This window comes from Peromyscus californicus, unplaced genomic scaffold (genome assembly GCF_007827085.1).
Source record: "Peromyscus californicus insignis strain IS unplaced genomic scaffold, ASM782708v3 Scaffold_16__1_contigs__length_79575227, whole genome shotgun sequence".
NCBI lineage: Eukaryota > Metazoa > Chordata > Mammalia > Rodentia > Cricetidae > Peromyscus > Peromyscus californicus.
Window position 1 is genome coordinate 7,733,639 of NW_026294458.1, and position 25,703 is coordinate 7,759,341.

General features: G+C 50.6%; 2 protein-coding genes and 1 long non-coding RNA gene across 6 annotated transcripts in view; 2 read left to right on the forward strand and 1 right to left on the reverse strand.

Annotated features, from left to right (window-relative positions):
- Positions 1-1,833, forward strand: part of LOC128111835 (uncharacterized) — an 8,506-nt gene extending 6,673 nt beyond the window's left edge. The window contains exon 3 of the long non-coding RNA XR_008218770.1: positions 1,069-1,833. This is a non-coding gene — a long non-coding RNA (uncharacterized LOC128111835). The remainder of the gene's footprint in view (positions 1-1,068) is intronic.
- On the reverse strand, positions 1,776-22,757 carry LOC128111834 (catechol O-methyltransferase-like). 3 transcript variants are annotated; one of them, XM_052740275.1, is made up of 6 exons: positions 22,646-22,757; positions 22,011-22,197; positions 7,381-7,648; positions 6,754-6,947; positions 6,320-6,451; positions 1,776-3,324 (listed from the first exon to the last, which is right to left on the reverse strand). In XM_052740275.1, exons 3-6 carry the CDS (start codon positions 7,646-7,648, stop codon positions 3,133-3,135), a joined length of 786 nt encoding a protein of 261 aa, XP_052596235.1. In that variant the 5' UTR covers positions 22,011-22,197; positions 22,646-22,757; the 3' UTR covers positions 1,776-3,132. The 3 variants fall into 3 exon arrangements, with proteins under 3 accessions (XP_052596235.1, XP_052596238.1, XP_052596236.1); XM_052740278.1 differs by lacking the exon at positions 22,011-22,197 and having other exon boundaries at positions 22,646-22,754; XM_052740276.1 differs by lacking the exons at positions 22,011-22,197; positions 22,646-22,757 and adding an exon at positions 22,523-22,639.
- The window catches only part of Txnrd2 (thioredoxin reductase 2), a 53,487-nt gene continuing 50,514 nt past the window's right edge, over positions 22,731-25,703 (forward strand). The window contains exon 1 of one of the 2 annotated variants that reach the window (XM_052740271.1): positions 22,731-22,838. In XM_052740271.1, the coding sequence (XP_052596231.1) occupies positions 22,736-22,838 (103 nt within the window). In that variant the 5' untranslated portion in view covers positions 22,731-22,735. The remainder of the gene's footprint in view (positions 22,839-25,703) is intronic. The other variant, XM_052740272.1, reaches the window with a different exon arrangement.

The window sequence follows — 25,703 nt, forward strand, 5'->3', positions numbered from 1 at the left end:
AAAAATAAAGAATTTTTTGGAGAGAGTCCCATTGTGTAGCCCAGGCTGGCCTCAAATTCTGCATCCTTCTGCCTATGCCTCTGAAGTGCTAGGGTCAGAAGTGGGCACCTCCTTGCTCACCTTACAGTTTTTAGTGTGTGAGTTTTAGTTTCTTAACTATTGCCGTGTTAGAACATTCTAACCAAAGCCGCTTGGGGAGGAAGGGGTTTGTTTGGCTTGTACTTCATGCCACAGCCCGTCACTGAGGGGAGTAGGGCAGGAGGTCTCGGCAGGAACCTGGAGGCAGGAGCTAGTGCAGAGGCCATGGAGGAGTGCTGCTTACTGGTTGGCTCCCTCTGGCTTGCTCAGCTACATTTCTTATACAAACAAGACCACCTAGCTAAGAGTGGTGTGCCCAGAGTGGGCTGGACCCTTCCACATCAACCACCTGCCTATCTCCTGGAGGCAGTTTCTCAATTGAGACTTCCTCTTCCCAGATGACTCTAGCTTCTGTAAAGCTGACAAAAACTAACCAGCACAATTGACCCCTTGTCAGTCTGACACTCAACCATAAACCATAAACTTTCCCGTTATCTCCAAGAGCTCATGTTAATATCACAATATAAAATTAATAGAATTTTAAAAGCCCCACAGACTTTAAAAATGTCAATACTTTAAAAGTCCAAGGTCTCTTTAAAAGTCCAATATCTCTTTAAAAGCTCAAAGTCTCTCAACTGTGGGCTCCTGTGTGACCACTGGGTAGGACCCAGGAAGACCTAAGCTGGACAGGAGGATCCTCCCAGGACTCACAGCCCTGTTCCATCTCCAGAGATCAGTCTCCTGAGGAGACAGGCCCTCTATTTCCTTAAATACCCCCATGATGGGCCCTGTGAGGACCAGCAGGACAGGGCTGGCCCTGTTGTCAAGGCTCTCGGCATGGCCCCCCCTTCCACACACAGCCACTGCTTCTGTATGGCCTCTGCAGGCAGCTGCCCTATGGGAGGCTCCCAAGTCACTCTGCTCCATTTTGTTGGCTCTGTAGCCTGTCGGGTTCCTGGCTAAAGCATCTGTCTTTGTCTTCTTTTGCAGGGCCCTGGCCCAGCTGTTGGTTCTTAGGGATCACATCACCATAGCTGGAAGGGCGGTCCTGAGCAGACCCAGTCCTGGAGCCGGGAGCCCCACCCTTATGTGGCGGGTTGGCCAAGCCTCTTGTCCCAAGCCAGGGCCTGACTTTATGGATCTCCCTGTCTTACCCTCCCCTCTCCTCCACTCTCCTGATCTAACTCTCCAGGCCTGAGTTAGCTGTTTACTGACAAGGTGCTGTGTAGTGGGAGAGAAGGGGTGGGGTGTCCCCATGCAGTGCCACAAAGGAGCAAATATGAGCCTGGAGTGGAGGTCCTGGGGCAGGAAATAGGACAGGTGGGGACTATGGAAAAGAACTTGGGCTCCCAGGGGTGGCTGGAATACTACCCCGCATGCAGGCTGACCACAGTGAGGACTGCTCCAGGAGAGTCCAGGCAGGGAAGTGTAGGAGGCAGATAGCTTGGGGGACAAGCTGTGCTTGCCCCCAGCCCCCGTCATGGGTTCCCTGGGACACCCTCCCTCTGCAGTGTACTCTTCCTGAGCTGCCTGTGCTGGGGCCAACCCGGGTCCTACATCTGCCTAGAACCTCAAGTAACCTCGGGCCTGACTGCCAGCAACAGCGGGGGAACTGTTCCTCAGTGCCTGCTGTTTGTGACTTCAAGATGAAGACGACTGACAAAAAGCATTAAAAAAGAAACCAAAATAAGACTGTATCAGCAAACATTGAAATTTTTGTAAGAAAATTTAAAGATTAAAAGAGCAGCAAAGGAACTTCTTGCCTGTCTTCTGAGTCAGCTCACTAGAGCAGCGCCCGCTCGCCTAGCTACAGAGGAAGAGGGTTAACAGCCACTGCTGCCACCTGGTGGATATTTCCTCAAGTCCCCTGGCGGGGGGTGGGGTGGTGGGATGGTGGGAGGCTCTGCCCCTGGCCCTCAGGCCCTGCCCACTCCTGTCCTCCTTGTCTCCTGTTGGCACCCTCAGCCCAGGAAGGGAGCACTGGCTGATTGATGTAGGTCCAGGCGGGATCAGCGGAGGTGGCGCTCATCTTTTCTAGTCTGGAAACAGGCCCCTTCTGAGGCTTGGAGGAGGAAGTGGATGGGTGCCTCCTCAGCAGCTGGGTGCCTGGGCAGACATGGCCTGTGGTCTGAGCCCACTTCCTCCTCTGTAAGTCAGGAAGCAGGGCTGGAGAGATTGTCTCCTGTGTGGCACACAGGAGTGGAGAGCAGCAGGGGGCAGCATGGCCCCCCGCTACCTGTCCCCAGACTACCCAGTCAGAGATGGTGCAGAGGTGGACTGTCGTGTTGTACAGCAGGGAGGAGAGCAGTGTGGTAGCTGAGACAGTAACTGAGTGGATCTCTGGTATCCAAATATTAGGAGCTTGAATTTCTTTGATGATGAAAGATCACGGCATAACTAGAAAACGGGTTATAACTCGGGAAGACAAGAGTCTGTAGCCCTGGCTGTCCCGGAACTCACTGTGTAGCCCAGGCTGGCCTTGAACTCAGAGCTCTGGCTGCCTTTCTTCCTGGGTGCTGGGATTAAAGGTGTGTGCCACCAGCCTGGAGAGCTTATGACTCACTCTCAAGATGAAGGGTGAGTGGCCGGGGACATCTGGTAACAGCCAGACAGCATCTGGATATTCCCAGTCTCCTGACTTCTGGCTGGCCCTAATTGGTGATGGCAGTGCCCAGCGCTCTGGCACTGACCCTGTGAGAATCTCTTAGGTGACACCGGACACCAGCAGGATGACACCTCCTTTGACTTTTTTTTTTTAATCCCTTTTGTTTTCTGGTGTTTAGGATTAAACTCAAGGCCTCTTGCATGTGGGGCAGGCACTGTGACCAATGCACCTCCAGCTCAATTCAGCCTTTTATCACAGGTGCTTTCCAGGTCTATTGCAGTGGTTTTGGATGGTGAGCTCACTACCTGGAGACTGTGCCAGTGTTGGCAATCTGGAGCCACAGCACTTGAGGACAGGCTCCAGAAGCATAGCGGGGTCAGCATGAGTGTGTGTCATCTTGCAGAAGGAAGCTGGAAGGGGATCTCAGGGAAGGCTGAGTGGTCAAGACTTCATGGGCTGCTTGGACCCTTGTAGAGGGCCTTCTCCAGGCCGTCTACCACTTCCATGTACTCCAGGTATGAGCTGTAGTGTGTGCACTCGAACTTGTTGCTCCCCCGCACATATTCCAGGAAGTCAGGGGCTCCCGGGACGATGACATTGTCAGCTAGAAGTACTGTCCCCTTGCGTAACAGGCCATATTCCTGCAGGGGACAGACAGGGAGGGTCATGACTGCTTGGCAAACCCATCGCAATCTAGGGGCAGCTGTTCCCCCATGGGGTCACTTCCAGCTACTGTCCATTCTCCCCAGTATCCAACCCAGCCCTAGAGGGGCCTGTGGGCAACACAGGTTTGTAGGTTGACTGAGATGGTGGGACCAGGAGGCCAGTTTTCCTCAAACACTCTATGCCAAAAATATGGGGTCTTCACCAACAACCCTGACTTTGAGGATCTGTTCTGGACTTTCCACCAGGGCCAGAGAAGATACTAGGTGCCTGGGCTCTGAGTAGGAGGAGGGAGCTGTTTCTGGGCCCCCAAAGCAATGGCTCTAGAGCCTGTGGTTGTGGGAAACCTCCCCTGTAGGGTACTTGTCTATCCACTCTGGCAAGTATGTCTGCTGACAGTGTGACAGCATATAAATAACAAAGTACCTGACAAGGAAGTGGACCTTGTGTGTGTGTGTGGGGGGGGGGGAGGAAGAGGGGCAGGAAGCAGGAAACGGGACACCTGGATGTCTTATCTGAAGGTTACCAAGGAAGCTTAGGGTTTGTTTTTAACATAATCATGAAACAAAAGTTAAAGCAATCCTGTGTGATGTGGCCCACATTTGTAATCTCAGCATTCAGGAGGCTGAGGCAAGAGGATTGAAAGTTCCAGGCTAGCCTGGGCTACATAAGACATTTGTCTTCAAACACATACACACAAAGCAACCCAAAAAGGGGAAGTAAGTCCAGCAAATAGCCAGGGCTGAAGTGTAGCTCAGTGGGAACCGCGGCCTAAGGTTCTGTTCCCAGCACCACACACATAAAATCAAAACATCCCCACCATCCTAATGCAGGGCAGTCTGTGCCCTTGCAGAACAGAGTTGTACTCCTAACCACTGTCCAGGGCTCCAGCTGCTCCCAGTGATTGGGGTGGTAATCTCCAACCTGTGCCTGTGAGAGAGCTGAGGGACCCTCAGGCAGTCAGTAAACTCGGGGATAGTCTCATGCGCTACAATGTGAATGAGCTTCCCTCTGAATCCTAGTGAAAGTAGAAGACGATGTCATGTCAGCTCTGGTTGGAAAGACCTTGGTGAAGAACTGCTGTGGAGGAAGGCATCTGCCCAGTCCAGAGAGGGGCCCTGGAGTTCAGGGTGGGGAAGAAAGAGATGAGCAGTGGGTCCCGGCTCAGCCAGGGACTTGGAAACATCGAGAGTCACATGGTGATTGTCAGTAAGACTAATGACCTTGAGACCTAAAACTTCCTGATTTCATCGTGACAGGAAGGAAGACGGGCACTTTTGGAGGTGCTGGCGACCCGCTGCCCTTCAGGAAACAAGCCCTATCCTGAGGCAAAGGCAGCACCTGTCCTATCTGTATTTGGGTACCATGAGCCTCCTGAAAGACATCTCAGGTGAATGTGCACCTGTGTGTGAGTAACTGCGCTTCTATGCTAAGGAGACAGTGGAGTGCAGAATACTGTAGGGAAGATGTTGTGGACAGGGTCTCACTATGTAACCCAGGCTGGCCTCAAACACGATCCTCCTCCTTCAAGTGCTAAGATTAAACATGTGCACCACTAAGCCTCATGGTGAGGTAAGTTCAGTTTATGATCACCATTCTTAAAGGTTTGTCCTCTGGGTTCAGTTCTCTACAAACATACATCTAAGAAGAAAAAGAAGTGCAGCCGTTCCCAATGCACCCTGTCTTCAGGAGCTAATTGCCAGGTTGAGCAGCAGCACTGAGATCCGTTAGTTTCTTAGTTACTGAACAGGAGTATTTGCTATTTTCCTAAAAGCAGGCCCTGTGATTGTCACACACACACACACACACACACACACACACACACAAAGCAGCAGAGACCCACTCCCTGCACTGTGCCTGACCGCTCTGCTTTCTGCACTCATGTTCAGTGTCTGCCAGGGATGGGCCTGTCCAAACCAGCTTCCCATGGTTGGCCTGCCCTGCTGGTCTCCTCCGTCCCCTGACTGCCTGCCCTCTTGCTAGAAACATTCTCTGGTACAACTTCCTGGCCCTGTTATATATATCCCTGTCTCCCACCATAGTGCTCAGCACCTCTCCAACAGTTTGAAGGACCTCTGAAGTACCCTCCCTATGCACCATCCATGCCTCCACAAGGTCAGCAAAAATCCTTCTAGACGCCAGGACTCACCCTCCCCCATCCCTTTCCCAAAGCTCATTCATGCCTGACTTTTCCTCTGTGCCCTTACATTCCCCAGAACTATCTGACCCACACCCAAGCCACAATGGCCTGACCTGCCCATGGGCTCGTTGGCTGACCCCTCACATTCTAGAACTCACTGTACATGATAGGGTGTACAACTCTTGAGACAACTGTGGCTGGGCCACACCACAGGGACAGCTCCATGCTGGCTGTGGAAGACTGTGAGGAAGCCCAATGAAGGCCAAGGAGCCCCCTGTCCCTTTTCTGGCCACAGAACAAGGTAATGTCTCCTGAAGCTCATCACTTGGGAGTGGGGTGGCTCCCCAGTCTTCACTGGGGGTCTCTGCTAGGTGAAGCTGGCTGAGCAGCAGTGCTGAGTGCTGGGAGGGGCTAGGGAGAGTGCACTTGTATAGCCAAAGCTTCAGGAAGATCCAGGACATGCTTGCCATTCCTGTGGCTGGCCCCAGTACACCCAGTCAGACCCATGCTGTGGCCAGTTCTGCTCCCTTGGGGACTCAGAACTGTGCCCTTCAGGCCCAGGTGTTCTAGTCTCTGGTACTCATCTCACTCCCTAGCAGACCCCTGCTTGCAGGGCAGGGAATCCCTGGCCTGGCACTCCTACCCAGACCCCACTCCCTTCCATTTCCACCTGCCACAGGGCCTCTGCAGCCCACCAGATTCCCAGCCTGTGCCCGGGCCCTTCTATGCCCTTGGGCCACCCACAGTAGGGATCTTCAGAGAGGCCCAGGCCCAGTTACCCCGGCAGTGACGGCACAGAAGCCATCCTGCCAAGCAGGGGCAGCTCAGCTCACCTCCAGGAGACGCGTGTCTGGCAGGTAGCGGTCTTTCCAGTGGTCAAGAAAGACCATGTCTAAGGTGTCCACATCATACTTGGTCTTCAGCTGCGGGATGAGGTCCTGGGATGCCCCAATGAGGATGGTGACCTGGAACAGTATTCTGTCAGTGCTGTGCCCACAGGGATATGCACGAGCCTGCCTGGACCCCCACATGTGTATACATCAATTTCTTCAGGGCTCTGGAGAGCAGTCTGTACTGTGTAGTCTCTCCTGGGGCAGTCTGGGAGTTGCTGGCTCTGTAGGACAGGTCAGTGAGACAGTGCCCTAACCTGCTGGGGTTTCTTCCTTTGACATGGCAGGTGCTTAGTGACTGAACCAATCCCCTCACCCTCCCCACTGCCCGCTCAGCCCTCCCAGCCACAGCTGCCACACTGGTTACAGGGTCCTACTTTGTCCCGCAGGCCTGCCAGGTTCAGCATTTGCTGGGTGATGGCAGCATAGTCAGGGTTCATCTCCATGGTGAGAAGCCGGCCTCCAGGTGGCAGCAGGCGCGCTATCCTTGTGGCTGAGTAGCCACAGTAAGCTCCTAGCTCCAGCACCAGCAAGGGCTTGTACTCCTGAATCACTGCATCCAATATTTGGCCTAGAGGGTGTTGGGGAAGATATGAATACAAGCAGGAGGGGAACCCCACCCCAGGTCTGGGTCTCACCCCTCTCTAGACCAGTAACATTCCCACTTGTCTCAAGCTCCTGACTGCTGCTGAGAAAGGTCCTTAGCCTCCTGATAGCCCAGAGGACCTCACTATACATACCCTTGGAGAGTCCTCTGCCTTTTGCACACACACACACACACACACACACACACACACACACACACACGCCCCCCCCCCCCATCCCACTCCTCCAACCACCTACCTGGTTCCTTCATGTGTAAATGTTATTGTCTCTAAGGGGGATAGGCAGGGGCAAGACCCATGATTCCCTCTTCCCTTTAACAGGCTCCCCTCAGGCTGGATCACCACGTCCAGTTCTGGATTCCCCTTTCTAGGCCACCACCTGCAGGCTGGGTCACATACCTTTCAAGGCACCCACATTCATGGCCCACTCCTTCTCTGAGCAGTATGTGTCAATGGCGTCCAGGACGCTCTGGGGGTCTCCAGGCTTGGCATGCTGCTGCACATTGCGAAGGATGCGCTGTTCCTTTGTGTCACCCATGAGCAGGTTGCGGACTGGTTGGTGCACCAATTCAAACCAGTAGATGGATAACAGACCCCATTCCCGGCGTCGCAGGAACAGGAGGAGGGCCAACAACAGGACACCCAGTGAGAGGACAGCCAACAGCATCTGCAGGACCAGAGCAGGGTAGACAGGTTTATGTGCTGTGTGCCCTTCCTGCTTTACCCATCACATGCTCATCTTAGTACACCCATTGGTCCTTGTGCTAAAGGAGGGCCAAGGTCCAGAGCATATACCCACATGACTCATTGGGTCAGAGCCCTGTGTGGAGGCCAGTGAGACATGGATCCCAACCCTGGCTGCTTTCTCAGTGAAGGAGGTGTCATCTCACACTGAACTGGCATTCTGACTGTTTCAAGCTGAAAGAGGAACTGTGGGTGCACGATGGGCCACATGACCTGTCTGTTCCTACATGCAGCAGAATGTGAAGATTTCTTGGGAGGGGGTCCTCTGTTACCTACACAGAACAACAGCCTTCATCAGCAGAAACTGTTCATGGGGCTGGGGACCCAAGTAAATGATCTCACTGGAGTAATGCTCATTTTCCAGCTGCATTCACAGCCCCTTAGATGACCAAGTGACATCCTTAGATTCACAGAGATCTGTGTCCTGTTTCTCCCTACAGAATTATCACTTTGCCTCATAAAGCAGGGAAGCTGTGGCCCTTGTTCTTAATTTCCTTTGGGTTGTGGATGGCACCTTGTGTGTTCAAGGCAGGCACTCAACTACTAACCTGCATTATCAGCCCGATTTCTTGAGCCAGGCTATATAGCCCAGGCTGGACTTGAACTCATAATCCTCTTGAGGGCTGGGATTACAGGTGTGTGGCACCATGTCCAATGTTTTGGTCATTTCTCTGGTCCACATCTCCTTGTGGAAATCTCCAGGGCTGTGCAACATTAATACAATACATGTGCTCCCCTCCTGCTGTTCAGCCTTGTATTGACTGATTCGCTTGGCTGAAGACCCACAAAGGAACTAAGGGAGATACTGGGATCGACTGAAGTAGGGAACAGCTCCAGATTCCAGATCCTCTAAGATGATGTAAAAAGGCTGGGTGAGCTCAATAGTACAGTGCTTATGTAGCACACAAATGACCCCGAGTTCTGTCTCCAGTACAAGGTGAGTGGGAGTGAATACGATCACACACACTCACCTTCTAGCAAGCAAGAGCTGGGGAGAGGAGCCCAGGATCTAATCGACAAAGCTCAACAGATTCCCACGCTGACACTGAGCAGAGTTCACTATTCACAGCACAAGCTCATGATTTATACCGCAGACCGTAACAGAAAGACACAAGGAAGGACCCAGGGACACTTCCACCAAACACTCTGTGGCCATTTACAGTTCCTTTGGGAGTGGGCACTGACCTCAGCTGGAAAGGCTTGTGGAAGTCTTAAGAGGAGGCAGGCCCAAGGCCTAGGTGTGATGGCTGCTTCAGGACAGTCTCAGGAGAGAGCAGAAGCGACCGAAAGCTGTGGGGTCATGGGCATGGACCCATGGACATGACACTTAAGATTTCCTAACACATGCTTGGGTGGTGTGTTTTTTTTTTATTTTAATTTATTTTTTTTTTTTCGTTTTTTGAGACAGGCTTTCTCTGTTTAGCTTTGAGCCTTTACTTGAACTCACTTGGTAGCCCAGGTGGGCCTGGAACTCACAGAGATCCGACTGACTCTGCCTCCAGAATGCTGGGATTAAAGCCGTGCGCCACCACCACCTGGAGGGTGTTGAGGTTTATGCTGTCCATTATCATTACTAGAAGTAGCTTTTGAGTGGTGAGTAAATGAGCTATTTTGTTCTATCTGTCTGTCTGTCGATCTGTCTAGCTCTGTAGTGTGTAACATAAGATGCATAAAGTTTTAAAAACTGGGGGCGCAGGGGGAGGCTGGGATGCAGTTCCGCTGGCAGAGCCCTGGGTTCCAGCCACACCAGCTTAGCACGGTGGCACAACATTCAGGAGGTGAAAAGAAGTTCAAGATCATCCATGTGAGTTTAAGGACAGCCTGGAAAACATAAGATCCTGTCTCAAAAGGGGTGGGGGTGGGGTAACAAGGAAGATCCAGAAAACCTTGTAGGGAAGGGTCTTAACAACATCAGTTATGGCTACTGAGGAAATTCATATCAAAGCCAGGCTGGAGAGAGTACTTCACTGTCACTGAAATGGCTCTTTTCTGGGTGGGACACCGGGGATCGTGCACAAGGCTTTACTTACCTTGAGACAGCTTGTCATTAAATTGCCCAGGCTGACCTTGAACGTACTCTGTAGCCCAGGCAAGCCTTGAAATATACTTCCTGCCTCAAACCCAAGTAGCAGGGGCCTGCACCACCAGGCCTGATTTTTTTCTTTCTATTTTAAAGTAAGATAATAAAGTTGGTTAAAATATGAAAAAACTGGAACCCTTGCACACTGATGAGATGAAAACTGGTGGGAACAGTTTGATTCCTCCAGAGCCATCCCAAGAATCACCACATGACAATGTTGTTCAGCCCAAGCTGAGAGCAGGGCCGCAGGGCTGTGTCTGCTCTTGTTTCCATTGTGTGACTCACAGACCCACAAGTGGAAGCGACCCCAAGCTTCTTTAAGCTGAAGAACTTCACAGTCATCCAGACACAGAAGAGCAGATACCACAGGAGTCCACAACCAGGCTGGAAGCAGATCAGCCACTGAGGCTGAGGAGGGGGAGGGAAATTGTTCAGTGGGTTCAGAGTTACAGTGCAGAAAGATGAGAACGTTCTGGTAAAAGTTACGCAATACTGTGAATGCCCTTCGTGCCAGACAAATGGCCAAGTCTGGTGTTTGTATCCTAAACTTATTTACAAAATTGCCAGGGGGTTGACTGGAAAGGGATGTTAATCATCTGCTTAAAGGCTGTCTATGCTGAACCCTGAGCTGCGTACAGCTCATTCACAGTGTGTGTTTAACACATGTCCCCTGCATGTCTGATACACTCAAGTTCCTGGATGTCAGAAGCTTGATCGAGATGCTTAATAAAACCCGGGGCACCCATGCACACATTAGGGTCTGGGTTAGATTCTTCACTGTTATCAACTATTGACTTTGGGTTAGTACAAGGAGAAGTAAGCTGAGCCAGTTACTCTTCAGAATGAGCTTTATTAAGAGAACGCCTCAAGCCGGGCGGTGGTGGCACACGCCTGTAATCCCAGCACTCAGGAGGAAGAGGCAGGTAGATCTCTGTGAGTTCAAAGCCAGCTTGGTCTACAGAGTGAGATCCAGGGCTACATAGAGAGAGCCTGGAGATGGGGCTGGGAGTAAATCCAGAGCATTATGACAACATTGGGAGCTACAGCATTAAGTGGAAGAGAGGAAGGCATGATGTACAGCCTGGGATGTGAACCAGGTACTGGATTGAACCATAAACTTCCCTTATAGCTGTGAGGGGAAGGGCTGCAAGGCCCCATCAGGGCTTCTGAACTACTCTGGCTAAGAGGGAGAAGGTCTGGAAGGAGAGAAAAAAACAAGAAAGGAAAGGGAGGAGACGGGGAAGCCTGAGCTTGGTGGTGCACATCTGTAGTTCCAACACACAGGAGGATGAGAGGCGGGTCAGGAGTGAGTTCCAGGCCTGGTCTGCATAATGCGTTCCAGGCCATCCAGTGCTGCACAGTGACACCTGTCTCAAAAGCCCCAGGCCACATGAGATTCTGTTTTTTAGAACAGGAAGAGGCCACTTGCCTCCATGATAGCCTGCAGGCACCACTCCATCCCCTACTGCATCTGGATGCCTCCGGCTGTCATCTTAAAGAGGAACAGCAGGGCTGGAGAGATCGCTCAGTGGTGAGGAGCACTAGCTGTTCTTCCAGAAGGCCCGGGTTCAATTCCCAGCACTCACATGGCAGCTCACAACTGTCTCTAACTCCAGTCTTGGGAATCTGACACCCTCACACCAATGCACATAAAATAAATTTAAATAATTTTAAAAAAGCAAAAACCACCACAAAATTATTTTTAAAAGGAGGAGGAGGAGGAGGAGGAGCAGGAACAGCAGTAATGGAGCTGGGACACTTAAGTCTGCAAATACCACCTGAGCTTTCTCTGTGTAGACGCCTCTAGCCAGGCTGCTGCTGCATCTCCAGGCATCCGGACACAGGCTTTCTGAAGGGTCCCTTGCATTCTACAGGCTGCACTCTGCCTCAGATCAGATCTGTTTCCTCCAAGATCAAGATGCTCTTTGACTGAGCAGCAGGGAGGCCAAGAGGGAGACTTGTGGGTAATCATGGAGGCAGGAATCCCAAGTCTAGTCTTAGGACAGGTCCTTGGGGCCTGGTACATCTCTCACTGCCAACCAGTTCTCTCCTCTGTAAACTGAGGTGAGATTTCCCCCAGATCCTGCAGGATTGAGGGCAAGGCAGGACAGGTTACATAGCACCTGGTACCTGCTGGCCACAGACATGCCCAGGAAGCACAGAGCATCCATCCAAGACGTGGGTAGTCTGGCCTAATGAACCAGCCCAGCTTAGATACCTCCAGGACTGAGCAAACATGGGCTCCTGCATACCCAGATGGCAACTCCTCCCTTCCAGCGCTGCAGATGGACCCTCAAGAGCATGCACACAGGCATCCTACCAGTCAGTCCCCTGCATTCCCCATCATTTAAAGAGAAAGCCAGACATGTGGCTCATGTCAGCAACCCAACAGTTAGGAGACCAAGGCAGGAAGCTTACCAGTTTAAAGCTAAAGAGCTATACAGTGAGCCCCAAGCAGCTGTGGCTACACTGTGAGCCCCTACAGGTGCATCCCAGGAGTTACACAGGCCTACTGCATCAGTGCGCTCCAGATGAGTAAGAGAACCTGTCTCAAAAAATAAAGTGGGGTCTAGATATGACTCGGCAGTTAAGAGCACTGCTCTTCTACACCACCAAGGTTCTCAGCACCCACACGGTGGCTGACACCTGTAATTAGAAATCCAGACGATCCAATGTCTTCTTCAAGCCTCTCTGACACTATACCTACCTACATACAAACATGCTATACAGCTACACAGACACACAGGCGGGCAAAACACTCATACACATTAAATAATAAAAAAATAGGGTGGAGAGTGAGGAAGACAGCTGATGTTGACCTCTGACCTTGACATGCATATGCATATATACCCACACCCACACCAACTCATGCACATACCACATACACACAAACAACCCTCAAATGAATAAGGCTGAGATGTAGCTCATGTCTAACATGTTTGAAGCTCTGGATTCAAGCTTTAGTATGCCATAAAAGTGGCTATAATGACACATATACCCAGTTCCAACACTCGAGGGTGAAGAAGGCAAGAGAATCCAAAGGTCATCCTCAGCTATGTAGCATATTCAAGACCTGCCTGGGCTCCATGAGAACCTGTCTCAAAGCCTCCTCAGTGCCCAGGGAAGGGCTCTGCCTTCCTCTGCTTTCTTCTCAAAGCCAGCCCCTCGTGTGATCTAAGGCCTCTATTCTGCATAGACACTTTCACAGTGCAGCTGATCCTGCCCCACCACAGGATTCTTGAGAGACCCAGTATGAGGGGCAGGCCTGCTTCTCCTCTCAGCAGGAAACAGGCCTCCAGAGAGGATGCTGAAGGGCAGAGAGGCCTTGACAGGCCAGCTGGGGTGATGTTCTCCATCTGGGAAGCTGCCATTTCAGGCAGCTCGTGGGCTGGTGACCAACGAGGACCCCAGCAGCTGTCCCTTTGGCCAGGCCTGGTTCCCCACCACCTAATCCACTGCATGTGACCTAACACTGACCTTTTCACCTCACTCACTACAGAGTGTATGGCCACACACACACACTCCCACCACACACCCTGGGCCCCATCACACCAGCATCTCGACAAAGATTCTCTCCCTACATCGAATCTAGCCAGGTCCTTTGTGTTTTTTCTGACCCAGACCTCCACCTTGGCTTGAAGGGACTAGAAAGAAACCTGAACCTAGTTCCTAAGTGGCTCAAAGAGACACCCTTAGGATGACCTTAGCTCCGTCAGTGCCTCCCGGAGAAAACCCCAAGTTTCCAAACAAATACTCTGGGTGTCACAGCCAACACCCACAGGTAAGACTGTTGTCTCCCAGCCTCGGTAACTAATCTGTGAGGGGCCTGGCCGGACTCTCCATCCTTTCTTCCCTTCACAGTGCTGGGTGGTGTACTATGTAAGTTCTACCACTGAGCACACCCCACCTAGGAGCGGAAATTTCCTAAGCCCGAGGACAAGTCTAAGTGGGTCCCCATGAACCGATTCTTCCTGCTTTCAGCATATTCCCATTTCCCAACTCGGCTCGAGCCACAGTTCCTCCTTCCTATTTTTCCTCCATGCAGGTTTCATGTAGCCCAGGCTGGCCTCAAACAAGCTACCTTCCACTCACCTTTCCCCTCTGCTGCTCAAGGTCTGGGAGTACAGGTGTGAGCCACCATGCCCTGCACAGGCTGTGCTGCTCCTGTGCGGCCAGGACTCAGACTGGCCAGTCTCGCCATCTCAGACAGCTACATCCCACTTCCGGTTGTCCTGCCGATAGCTGAGAGATCCCTGGGTCCAAGGCTTCAGACAAACACCCACTGCCCCGATGAGGACAGACTGTTTCTCCTCTCCCACTCACGGGAAGCCAGGTTGCTCCTGACCTTCCTTTCTCTCAGGCTGAAGGTTTCTGGCTCATGGTTCCAAGTGACAACTTAAGCTTTGGGTTTGAGGTTGGACGCTTGTCTTCCTGCCTCCTTGTAAGTCCTTTTTGTTGTCACTGTTTGCTCCTAAGTCCCCCATGGGTGCTTCTCAGCAGCCAGGACATCACCACTGTGTCAACGCACAAAAACACCACTATGCAACCAACACCGCCCCCTTTTCCGTTGATGTGGCTGTCAACGATCACCTGAAGCACCAACGGTCTGGGGAAAGTTAAGGCCTCACACTCTCCCCGCAGCTCTCTTCTCTAGGATGCCTTCCCTGCCATTACCCCCACTCCAAGTTCCTTCGTTTGTGGGGAGGAGACTAGGATGGAGCCTGGAGGCCTCCACACACTAGCAGGCACAGACACTGGACACTGAGCCATGTCCCACAGCTCCATCCTCGCCCCCCCACCCCCGGGCACCCTAGCATCATCTCATAGGTTCCCTGTCAAGGCCAACCTCCACTACCATGCCACGAAACAGGGCCTCACTACCCCAGCTGCTCAGCTCTCGGTGGGCTCTAAAATTTGGCCCCTTACTCTAGCAGGAGTTCTAAGGATTCCAGGTTCCACCAAAGCAACCACCTGAAGTTGAATAAGAAGAAACTAATTTGAGGGTTGAGATGCAGCTCACAAGTAATGTGTACACATGGCCTACTTGGGACCCCTTGATTCTGCCCCCAAACAAACAAGTATACTGTGTTCCATGTATACACGGGGTGTGCACTGTATGTGTGCAAGCCAGACATTGACATTGGGTCTCCTATATTGCTCCTCCTTTTTTTTTTTCTTTTTTCTTTTTTTTTTTTTTTTAAGTAGAGTCTCTTGTTGAATGTGGACCTTGCAGAGAGCTGGACCAGCTGGCCAGTGAGCTCTGGAGATCAGCCTATCCTCAATCCCATCCCTGGAGATGCAGGTACACACCATCTTGCCCATTTTTGTTGTGGGACGGGTTCTGCACTCAGGCCCTCACATTGTGTGACAAGCACAATACCCACCAGGCCATCCTCCTCGGCTTTCTTCCCTTTTTGAGACAGGGTCTCCAGTAGCCTAGGCTGTTCTTGAACTTCTAGTGGCTGATGATGACTTTATGATCTTCCTGTCTCCACCCCATGTCTGCTGGAGTTACAGATGTGGGATACCTCCCCCTCCCCTTTCTCTCTCCACGCTGGATCCAAATCTGCAGCTGTGTCCGCCAGGCAAAGCAAACGCTCTACACATTTTTAGATGTACCGAACGATATAAAAGTTTGTGTCTGACTGGGTTTATACCTTTCTTTTTTATTTTTTTATTTTTTTATTTTTTTTTTAATTTTTTTTTTTAAAGATTTATTTATTTATTATGTATACAGCATGTTTGACAGCAGTCCAGAAGAGGGCACCAGATCTCATTACAGATGGTTGTGAGCCACCATGTGGTTGCTGGGAATTGAACTCAGGACCTCTGGAAGAGCAGTCAGTGCTTTTAACCTCTGAGCCATCTCTCCAGCCCTACCTTTCTTTTTTAAATGTGTGTGTATGGCTCATGTCCTCTGAGAACAACTTTTGGGAGTCGGTTCAAATCCAAGTCATCAGGCTTAGAAGCAAGCATTGTAACCACTGGACACCTCACCAGTCCGACACTGGGTTTATATAGTAACAAGTATGGAAATTGTAAATTATGTATGAGCTAAAATATAGCAAGACCATCTAAATTTATTCTATTTTACTCCTTGTGTTTCATATAAAGACCCTCAAGAAGCAAGAAAGGGTTTTCATGTCTTTCAAGGAGTGTTATCTCAACTCGTAAACGGATTTTGGCAATTTTTTTTTAAAAGTTCATGTCTAGTTATCAAGTTATTAAACATATTCTATCCACATTATAAAATTGTATCAAGTTTGGGTGTAGTGGTGCTCACCTTTAATACCAGCACTTGGGAGGCAGAGGCAGACAGATCAAGGTCATCCTGGTCTCCATAGCAAGTTCCAGGACAGCCAAGGCTACATAAAAAGACCCTGCCTAAAACAAAGAAAATCACCAGCAGCTGGGGAGACGGCTCAGTCAGTGAAAGAACGCCTGCCATGCAAGCGTGAGGAGCTGAGCCAATTCCCAGAATCCTTAGAAAAGCCAGGCCTGGTGGAGTATGCTCACAGTCCAGTCTGCGGAGGAAGACAGAGCAGAATCTTTTGACTCACTAGGCAGCTGGCCCAGCCTATTTAGAGAGCTCCAGGCCAATGGGAGACCCTGTCTCAAACATCTAGATAGATGGTTCCTGAAGATCCACACCCAAGGCTGTCTCCTGCCACATGCCACATGCAGACCACCATTTCCAGAGATTATGAGATGATGAACTCGTGTACAGTACTAATCTGCTACAGAGCCTGGTATGAGATATACTAGTAATTGTACTTCCTGGTTTGTATGTAAGATCCATGTTAAAAATGTCTAAAAAATATGAGTTGTGGACACAGTCTAGTGTAGAGCATGTGTGTAGTATGTATACACAATGTCCTGAGTCCCATTCCCAGCAACACACACACACATACACACTAGAAATTTATACATAATCTGTACATCATATGTAATCTGCTGAGAGCCAGGCTGAGCCAAGGCTTTCTTAGATGCCCCGATGAAAGGACAGAAGGAACCTAGTTGGGGCTGAGATAGCCTGTTTTCCCCTTGTGCAACATTCTTTGATTAGGGTCCTGCTGGCTTTGTCCTGTTGTATGGTAGCTTTCCACCGACTCTGCCCCAATTTCCCCTGCAAATAGTATATAATAGATGCTGTACCTCTTTAAAAACTTGCTTAGTATAGGACACAGCTTATGCAAACCTCCTGAGCCCACCTGTCCTATCTGCCTTTTCTCTGATTTCCTGGTCCTTCTTCCTAAGGGCCCTGTTACTGAAGAAGAACTTGTTGGTCTGGTTCAAAAATCAATATATGACAATAAAACCATAGGAACAAGGGCTGGAGAGCAGGTTCGTGGCAGTGTCTTTAATCCTAGCACTTGGGAGAAGAAGTATACTGATCTGTATATGTATTCCTTTTTTTTTTTTTAAAGGTTTTTTGAGATAGGATTTCTCTGTGTAGTCCTGGCTGTCCTGGATCTCGCTCTGTAGTCCAGGCTGGCCTCGAACCCGAGTGCTGGGATTAAAGGCGTGTGACACCACTGCCCGGCTATGTAGACGAATTTCTAAAATGGCCTTATTAAGTAAAATACACGGAGCAAATTTATGGTGAAAGCCTTAGATTAGAGAAATAGGGGAAGCAACCAGCCAACCTTACCTCACCAACTCTGCAGCTTCCAAATGCGAGTTACTTTCCATCTACTCACGCCTTTATTGCCTTGCTTTTGTGCCCCCTCATTGGCTTAGCCCAGCTACCTTACTTCCTCTTCCTACACAGCTTTGTCACTTTCTGTCTGTCTGTACAGACCTCCAGGCCTCTATGGTTGTTACTGGGATTAAAGGCATGTGTCACCACAATTGGCTTTTTCCGTAGTGTGGCCTTGAACAAACAAGACCCATCCTGCTAAGTGATAGGATTAAGGGCATGTGCTACCACTACCTCTCTTCTTGTTTACTTAAAATGGCTTGCCTTTCCCCCGATCTCGAGGCAAGCTTTATTTATTAATATACACAAAGATATCACCACATTTCAGCACAAATAAAATATCATCAAACTGATTTTTTTGTGTTCAAGGCCAGTCTGATCTTCATAGTGACCAAAACCCCCCCAAAATTAAAAATGAATAAAGAATTAAGGACATGGAACTGAGTAAAAAGAAAGGAAGAGCTGATGGTGGCGCACGCCTTTAATTCTAGCACTTGGGAGGCAGAGGCAGGCAGATCTCTGTGAGTTTGAGGCCAGTCTGGGTTACAGAGAGAGTTCCAGGACAGGCACCAAAGCTATACAGAGAAACCCTGTCTCAAAAAACAAAATAAATAAACAAATAAATAAAAATAAAAAGAAGCTGGTTTCTCTTGAGCTCTTCATGACTCCGAACTATTCAGTAAATTATACTTTGTTAAACTAAATTGAAACATGTATCTATTCCTCAATTGTCTGATCCCTCCAAATATCAAAACTTGTCAAGTACTTCTTTCATGGTAAAGCTCCTTGCATAGCTGCAAGGGGATCTATGTCCTCCCACAGCAGACCCAAGTGCAAAGCAGAGGAGCGCTGCTGACAGGAGTGTCCCCCTGGAGAATGATTACCCAGAAGCAGGGAGCGCCAAGGGCTTTAAGGAACTAAGTCTGAATTTCTTGAGCCAATGTTTACAAAGCCCTCTTGAAAAACCTCGCTGGCTGAGAGTTCACAACTTAGCAAGCTCCAAGTTAGCAAGGTACATGAAGAGATTGTCTCAAAACAAAACAACTCCATGTTGTACTTTAAAACAAACAAATATGCACCAAACCATGGGATATGGTGGTGCACAGCTTTGATCCCAGCTCCCTGGAGATAGGTAAATCTCTGAGTTCAAGGCTAGTCTACAGAGTGAGTTCCAGGACTGCCAGGGCAACACAGAGAAACGCTGTCTTGAAAAAAGAAAGTAACAAGCAAGTAAATATATAGAAAGAAAAACTTTCTGATTTTATTAGAATTGGCCTGCTTATTCATACCAGTGCAGTAAGAATAGTAATTGGCCTCAGAAGTCCACAAAGAATTTTAAACTTTTCAAAAGCCTCTGAAGGCTCACAAGTGTCCCAGAACCTGCCATCAGACCTCAATGCAGTATCCACAAATTTGGGTGTACCTTGTTCTTATTGAGGTCAAAGTATCCTGAGGTTGCTGTGCTTGCCTTGAACTCACAAAGACTTGATTGCCTCTGTTTCCTTAGTGCTGGAATGAAAAGTATGCCCAGTTACAAATCTTTCTTATTTTTATTTATGTGTCTGTGTGTGTTCCCAGAGAGAAGAGGGCTTGGATGTCCTGGAGCTGGAGTTACAGGTAGTCATGAATCACCTGATGTGGGTGCAGGAAAAAAAACTCAGGTTCTCTAGAAGAGCAGCATTTGCTCCTAATCTCAATCCATCCCTCAGAACCCAGAGTTTTTGAGACAGAGTTTCTCTATGTAGCCCTGACTGTCCTAGAACTTGCTCTGTGGACCAGACTGACTTCAAACTCAGAAGTCTGCGAGTCTCTGCCTCCTGAGTGCTGAGATTAAACGTGTGCACCATCACCACAGACTTAGAATTCTTTTTCAAACAATAACCATGGGCTGTGGTGTAGCTCAGTGGTATAGAGGGTTAGAATACACCAAAGCCCTGGGTGCGATCCCAGTGCTGTGCAAAAAGTAAAAATGCTGCTTTACCTTGGATGAGAAGGGAGGGGATTTGTGCAGCTTCTCAGATTCTTTTTTTTTTTTTTTGGTTTTTCCAGACAGGGTTTCTCTGTGTAGCTTTGCGCCTTTCCTGGATCTCGCGCTGTAGACCAGGCTGGCCTCGAACTCACAGAGATCCACCTGGCTCTGCCTCCCGAGTGCTGGGATTAAAGGCATGCGCCACCACTGCTTCTCAGATTCTTAGTTCCCTTTCCTCTCCCATCTTCTCCTGTGGCTTGGACTTGCTCCATAGCCAGGACTGGCCTTGAGTTCCTGAGCCTCCTGCCTCTTCCTCCCAAATGCTGTAATTCAAGCATGACTGCTATACATCCTCATGCGCAGATTCAGATTCTGAGGATTTATGACCTATCTCTGCTTCGGGTTTCGTCCCATTTTCTTACATGCTGTGTTGATTTTTTTGGGCGTTGGGGGGGGGGGGGCGGGTTTCATGTAGCCCAGTGTAGCCTCAAACTTGCTATGGAGATGAGGATGACACTGAATTTCTGATCCTCCTGCTTTGCTTTTTGGGTGCTGGAAGCAGAGACATATCCCACCATGTGTAGTTTTATTAAGTGTTAGAGAGAACCCAGGACCTCATATGCATGCCAGGCAAGCACTCTACTGTCTGAGCTACATTCTTCACCCTTCTCAAGTCAGGAAAACTTAGGGGGAAAAGGAAAAGAAGCCTCTTATCCCAGGATCTAGTTTATGTTTTCCTGTGGGCTGAGGGTCAAGAAACTTCAATAGAACTGATAAAGCCAAAACTTCCCATAGAATAATAATGTTTCCCTAAAGGCACTGCAAATGATGTTAAAACAATCTGGTCAGGAAGACCAATCAGTTCCGATTCCCAAAACCACTTAAAGTCAAACATGGAAATACATGCCTATAATCCCAGTGCTGTGAGATGAGAGAGAGAGATGGCACCTCAGCTTTGGGCTAGCTAATATAGCCTAGGCAATGGTAAACAAGAGAAAAGATCCCGCCTCAACCAAAGAGGAAGGTGGGAAAAGAGCCACGGTTGTCCTGACTTTCACATGTTCATCATGGCATGTACTTGCCCATACTCCCCAACACAAACACACATACACACATAGGGCCATGCATGGTGGCTCCCGAATGTCGTCCCACCACAGGAGAGGCCGATGCAGGAGTCCTGGTGCAAGTTTTAGGCCAGCTTAAAAAAGAGGAACCAGCAACAGGAGCAAACTGTGCTTACTAGAGCCAGAATGTTTGCAACTTGCAGCTTCACTGTGTCAGTACCCTATCATCCCCTAATTAAAAACGTCCCTCACGAGACCCTCTCACAGCTTCATCTGTGAATAGGAAACTGTGCCCTCTTGTTTTCAAAGACAGGATCCCATTCTGTAACCCAAGCTGGCTTAGAAATCACTGTGTAGCACAAACAGGCATCGAATTCATGATGGCCCTCCTGAGTGCTGGGATCCCAGGTGTGTGCCACTACACTCTCTTAATCTTTCAAACTGGGAGCAAATACATCCACATTGTGACATCTGGCTTCAATGTCTCACTACAACTCTGTTCTCAATTTTCCTCCTTCCTAATTTCTCGTCACTTGGAACAAAAGCCCGACAGTGTGGGTCCTTGTTGGGACACACGCTTGATGCAGCTACCCTGATAGAAACTTTAGAGCCTTTAACACACCAAATACCCTGTGGACAACCTTCTGCCTGGAGCCACAGTTCCATGGGCCATGTGGGAAGTCCTCTACTGTGTCCAATCACTTCACTTCATACACTCACAGGATACCTGAAAACCCTTCAGACTGCTCCTCAACTATCCCCCTGTCAGAGATACCTGGCCACTGGCATCTAGAACGTGTTCAACACATGTCCGCTGGACTCAAAAGTCAATTTGTAGCAAACACTAACCATTATTCGTTTTCTCAAGAACCGCCTTCATAAAACCCCTGCTCCTTCCAGATAGAGAGTATCTTTGTCCTAGTACACTTAGTCCTTGTGAGACAAAAGGTCATGGAACCGAAAATGGACTTCTGTTTAGTAGGATGTCTCTCCTCTGGAAAAGTGTCCTCTCCTTGAACAAGAAGGCTGAGCCATGCTTGGCTAAACTCCTTTTAAAGACTTAACCGTGAACCGTCTTAGAGCTCAAGGCTGCATCCCTTGAGAAATTTAGACCCCGAAGCGTCTGCTTGAGAAAATTCAAGACGGTTGACCTAATTTCCCCTAGCCTCAGTTTCTGTGGGAGAATGGGAATTAAGTTCCTTAAGCCCCAGCCAGCAGCAAAACCATGAGGGGCTTGCATCGACCGCCCTTCCCTTCCTTCCCTTGCCTGATTTTGTAATTGCTCCTCACAGACTTCTGCACTCCCTGTTCCCCTTTGGAACCACATCCACTGGTGCCACCTCTGCCCAAATGGGGATGACTCAGCTAGGTAAAATCTGCCCCTCCATTAATTAGAGTAGTGCCCTGTCTCTATGACAAGCTGTCCTCTTGGGCCCTACCCCACCACAAGCTCCTAAAAGAGGTTACAATTACCCGTGACAGCTCCCACTGTACTCCTAAGGTGCGGAGGGCCAACAAGGACCCCAAAGTCCCAGGCTGGAAGACTTCCTCTTTCTCTCACATTGTCCCAAAGCCTGCCCAGCGCTCCTCAGCTTCAATGGGTAGCCCATTCTCTTGCAAAGAGAGATCCAGGGTTATCCTCAGGCCTCTTGGAGCACACCTGTTGAGGAGATTGCTTAACAGCTTCCAACTCCACTGACCACCCATGGGCCTGGTACCTCTGACCCTCTGATCCCAATCCAAGAACTAAGTGAGACCCTCTCATGATGGGCCAGGGCCTGGATGTGCCACATCCTGTCCAGGTTAAGTCCAGCTCCAGGGACAGGCCCACCAGGCTCATCTCCCACCCCAGTACTGATCTTTAAGCTCCCCGCAAGAGTGTGAAGACCGGCCTCGCTTCAGCGACCCCCAACCAGGAACGGACCCCTTCCCAGTGTCCGCATTCCCCAGCCCCGGCCCACGTTCCCCTAGGTGAGATCCGGTACCCAGGTCTGGAGAACCCTCGCCCGAGGTCAGCGCCCTTCAGCCCAGTCCCGTTCCACGGGTGCAGAATCCGATCCCCGGGTCTGAGCTGAGCACGGTGCACGCGCTCCGGCCGCAGCACTCACCTCGCCCAGGCGGCGCACAGGTCTGGCCGGGAGGCGCAAAGGGCTCAGGCAGCGCCGAGGGCAGCCCCGGCCGCCTGAGGTCCCCGGACCATGGCGGCGATGGTGGCGGCGCTGCGCGGGCCGGTCGCCCACTTCCGGTCGCGGACACGGGCCTGGACACGCGGGACACGGGGCGCGGCGGACGCAGCGGGAGGTAGGGTGGGGTCGTGGGCGGTGCACGGGGAGAGGAAGAGGGTGTCTGTGCGTGTGTCCACATGGGGTCGCGGCGGCGGGGCCGTGCTGGAATGTGTCCGCGTGGGCATGCCACGCAGGACCGGGTATCCGAGGACCGCTGTACTGGGCAGGAGGGGACCTGCTTTTAGCGGGTTGCTCCCTTCTCAGATGACTCAAATGCTGGAGGTGCCTTGCCTGAGGTCCTGTCCCCAAATTAATTGTGTCCCTGTGGGGATGTCAAGGGCTCTGGGGTCACGTGGTACCCTACTGGCCCACCACTCCCTAGTTGCTGGTCGTGGTTTTTGTTGTTGTTGTGATTTTTTGGTTTTGCCCCGACACCCACGCGCACGTAGCCCAAGCTCACCTCAGACTGCCTAGTTAGTTGCCACTGACTTTTTGGCCTTCTGGTTTCCTCCCAAGTTTCAGTCATTGATTTGTTGTTTTTCTGTTTTGTTGGTTTTGGGTTTTTGAGTCATGGTCATGCAGCCCACGCTGGCCTTGAACTGCTCTTCACCCCTCAGCTCCAAATGTTGGGATCACAGGTCCGCACCCTCATGTCCCACCCAGCAAGGACTTTTTACTTGTACATAAGGGAATACATGAGAAGATGCTAGAGAGCCGTGGGCCCAAGCCCCAGTCCTTGCCAGGGTCTGTGTGTATCCTTGGAGAGGAGAAGAAACAACTTGTTTGCTTTGCACCAGAGGGAGTTATTGCTGAAATCATGTTAGTAATCAACTTCAAACGGCCCTGGTGGAAGCAGGGTACCCCTCAACATGGTTCACGCTATCCTGGACAGGCCGAGGTTTTCCAGAGTTTCCCATCTGTCCTGGTATGGCCGGTCCATGAATGGTCTTCCTCAAGCAGTCACATGGTGACCAACCATCCTTAGAACTGCCCCCTGGATTCGAATGACAGAACTCAATTCTGCCCACAGTGGGAGAGTGTAGAGGGAGGTGAGCAAAGACAGGCCGAGTTCTTCACAGAGGTGGTGGCATGAAAGGGGCAATGGCTGTCCCATGGCCTGCAGGGGCAGGGCAGGCAGGCTGACTGCTTGGTTGGCAGAGGTCTTTTAGCCCTGACAAAGGCTAGTCTGGGAGAGTCTTGGGAAGAGGTCACTACCCTGTGAGGTGGGAGCCTAGGGGGCAGACCTTAGGGAACTAGGGTTGTTTTAACTGTCAGGGCTCTGGCTCTTTCAGCCTCGTTGCTGCCTATGTTAGCTGGGAACATTTACAATGATTTTGTGGGGGTGAAAAAAGAAATCAATGTACCTGTGCCATTGGTACCATCAACCCCCACAGCTCTTCCACAGGACCCAAGTTCAATTCCCAGCACCCAGATGGTGCCCATTCCAGAGGGTCCAAGCCCTTATCTGGCCTCTGGCATTGCAAGCCCATGGCACGGGCCCACGTTTGCGCGCACGCGTGCGTGCACACACACACACACACACACACACACACATACACACGCCCCCCCACACACTTGCAGACAAACACTCAGACACATAAAAATAAGTAAAATCTAAAGGAAAACCCCTTTTTAAATCTGTCGATGAGGGTGAGAGATGGCTCAGAGGTTAAGAGCCCTGACTGCACTGACTGCTCTCCCAAGGGTCCTGAGTTCAATTCCCAGCAACCACATGGTGGCTCACAACCATCTGTAATGAGATTTGGTGCCCTCTTCTGGCCTGCAGGCAAACATGCTGTATACATAATAAATAAATAAATCTAAAAAATCCCCAGATCTGTAGATGAGCTTCATGAGCTCTCAAGCCTGGGAACCCCCAGTGGTGTGGGATTTGTTTTCAGGTGAGCAGGAGGCACCACAGTCTGGAGGATTCTGGCCGTCAGAGCCTTACTGGGGTGAGGATCCTATAGGGTCCAGGAATGATGTCATTCGACATATGACTCCAGAGTCCCCTTTTTTGAGTCCCCTCCAGCCTTGCAGTCTGTCCTTCTGGAGCAGGAACACACCCATGTTTTCCAGCTGGGGGTGGGGGTGTGGTGCATCACCCAGACAAGACTGTTGGCATCCTCTGAACAGCTATACAGGACCCCCACCCAACAGGTGACTCCTCTGGGTGGCGAGCCCATCTAAGGGAACCTTCTTGCTTTATCAGAGTCGTGTGCCCTTTATTTGGACCTTGTCATTCCATTAAAGCTCTGCTTTCTGCTCACCTGTCCAGAATACTGTGGTCAGGAGGCAGAGATAAAGCAGAAACATGTTCTAGAGATGAGGCTGTGGCAGGAGGAGTGGCCTAACCACAGTTAGTGAAGGCCAACATTTGAGGGTTCCCTCCAGGAAGCCATCACCTAGGCGAGGTGTCCCCAACATCTGTTGTCCAGGTTTTGCTCTGTGGAATGGCATTTGCTACCCCCAGCAGGCTACATTCCCCACCCCCATCAGTCTGCATTCCCCACCCCCATCAGTCTGCATTCCCCACCCCCAGCAGGCTGCATCCCCCACCCCCAGCAGGCTGCATCTCCCAACCCCCAGCAGGCTTCATCCCCCACCCCCAGCAGGCTGCATCCCCCACTCCTAGCAGGCTGCATGCCCTATCCCCAGCAGTCTGCATCCCCCACCCCCAGCAGGCTGCATCCCCCACCCCCAGCAGGCTGCATCCCCTACCCCAGCAGGCTTCATCCCCCACCCCCAGCAGGCTGCATCCCCCACCCCCAGCAGGGTGCTGTATCCTTCCCAGTACTGACCCTTGTAAACTCTCCCTGTGGGCTTCTTCCAAGTGTTTATCAGAGGGGAGGCTCCTGGGTGTGCACCTTGGGAACGCAGGTGGCCATGATAAGCCAGCCCTACCAACTGCTTGATAGCAAAGAGGAGAGGGCACAGTGTA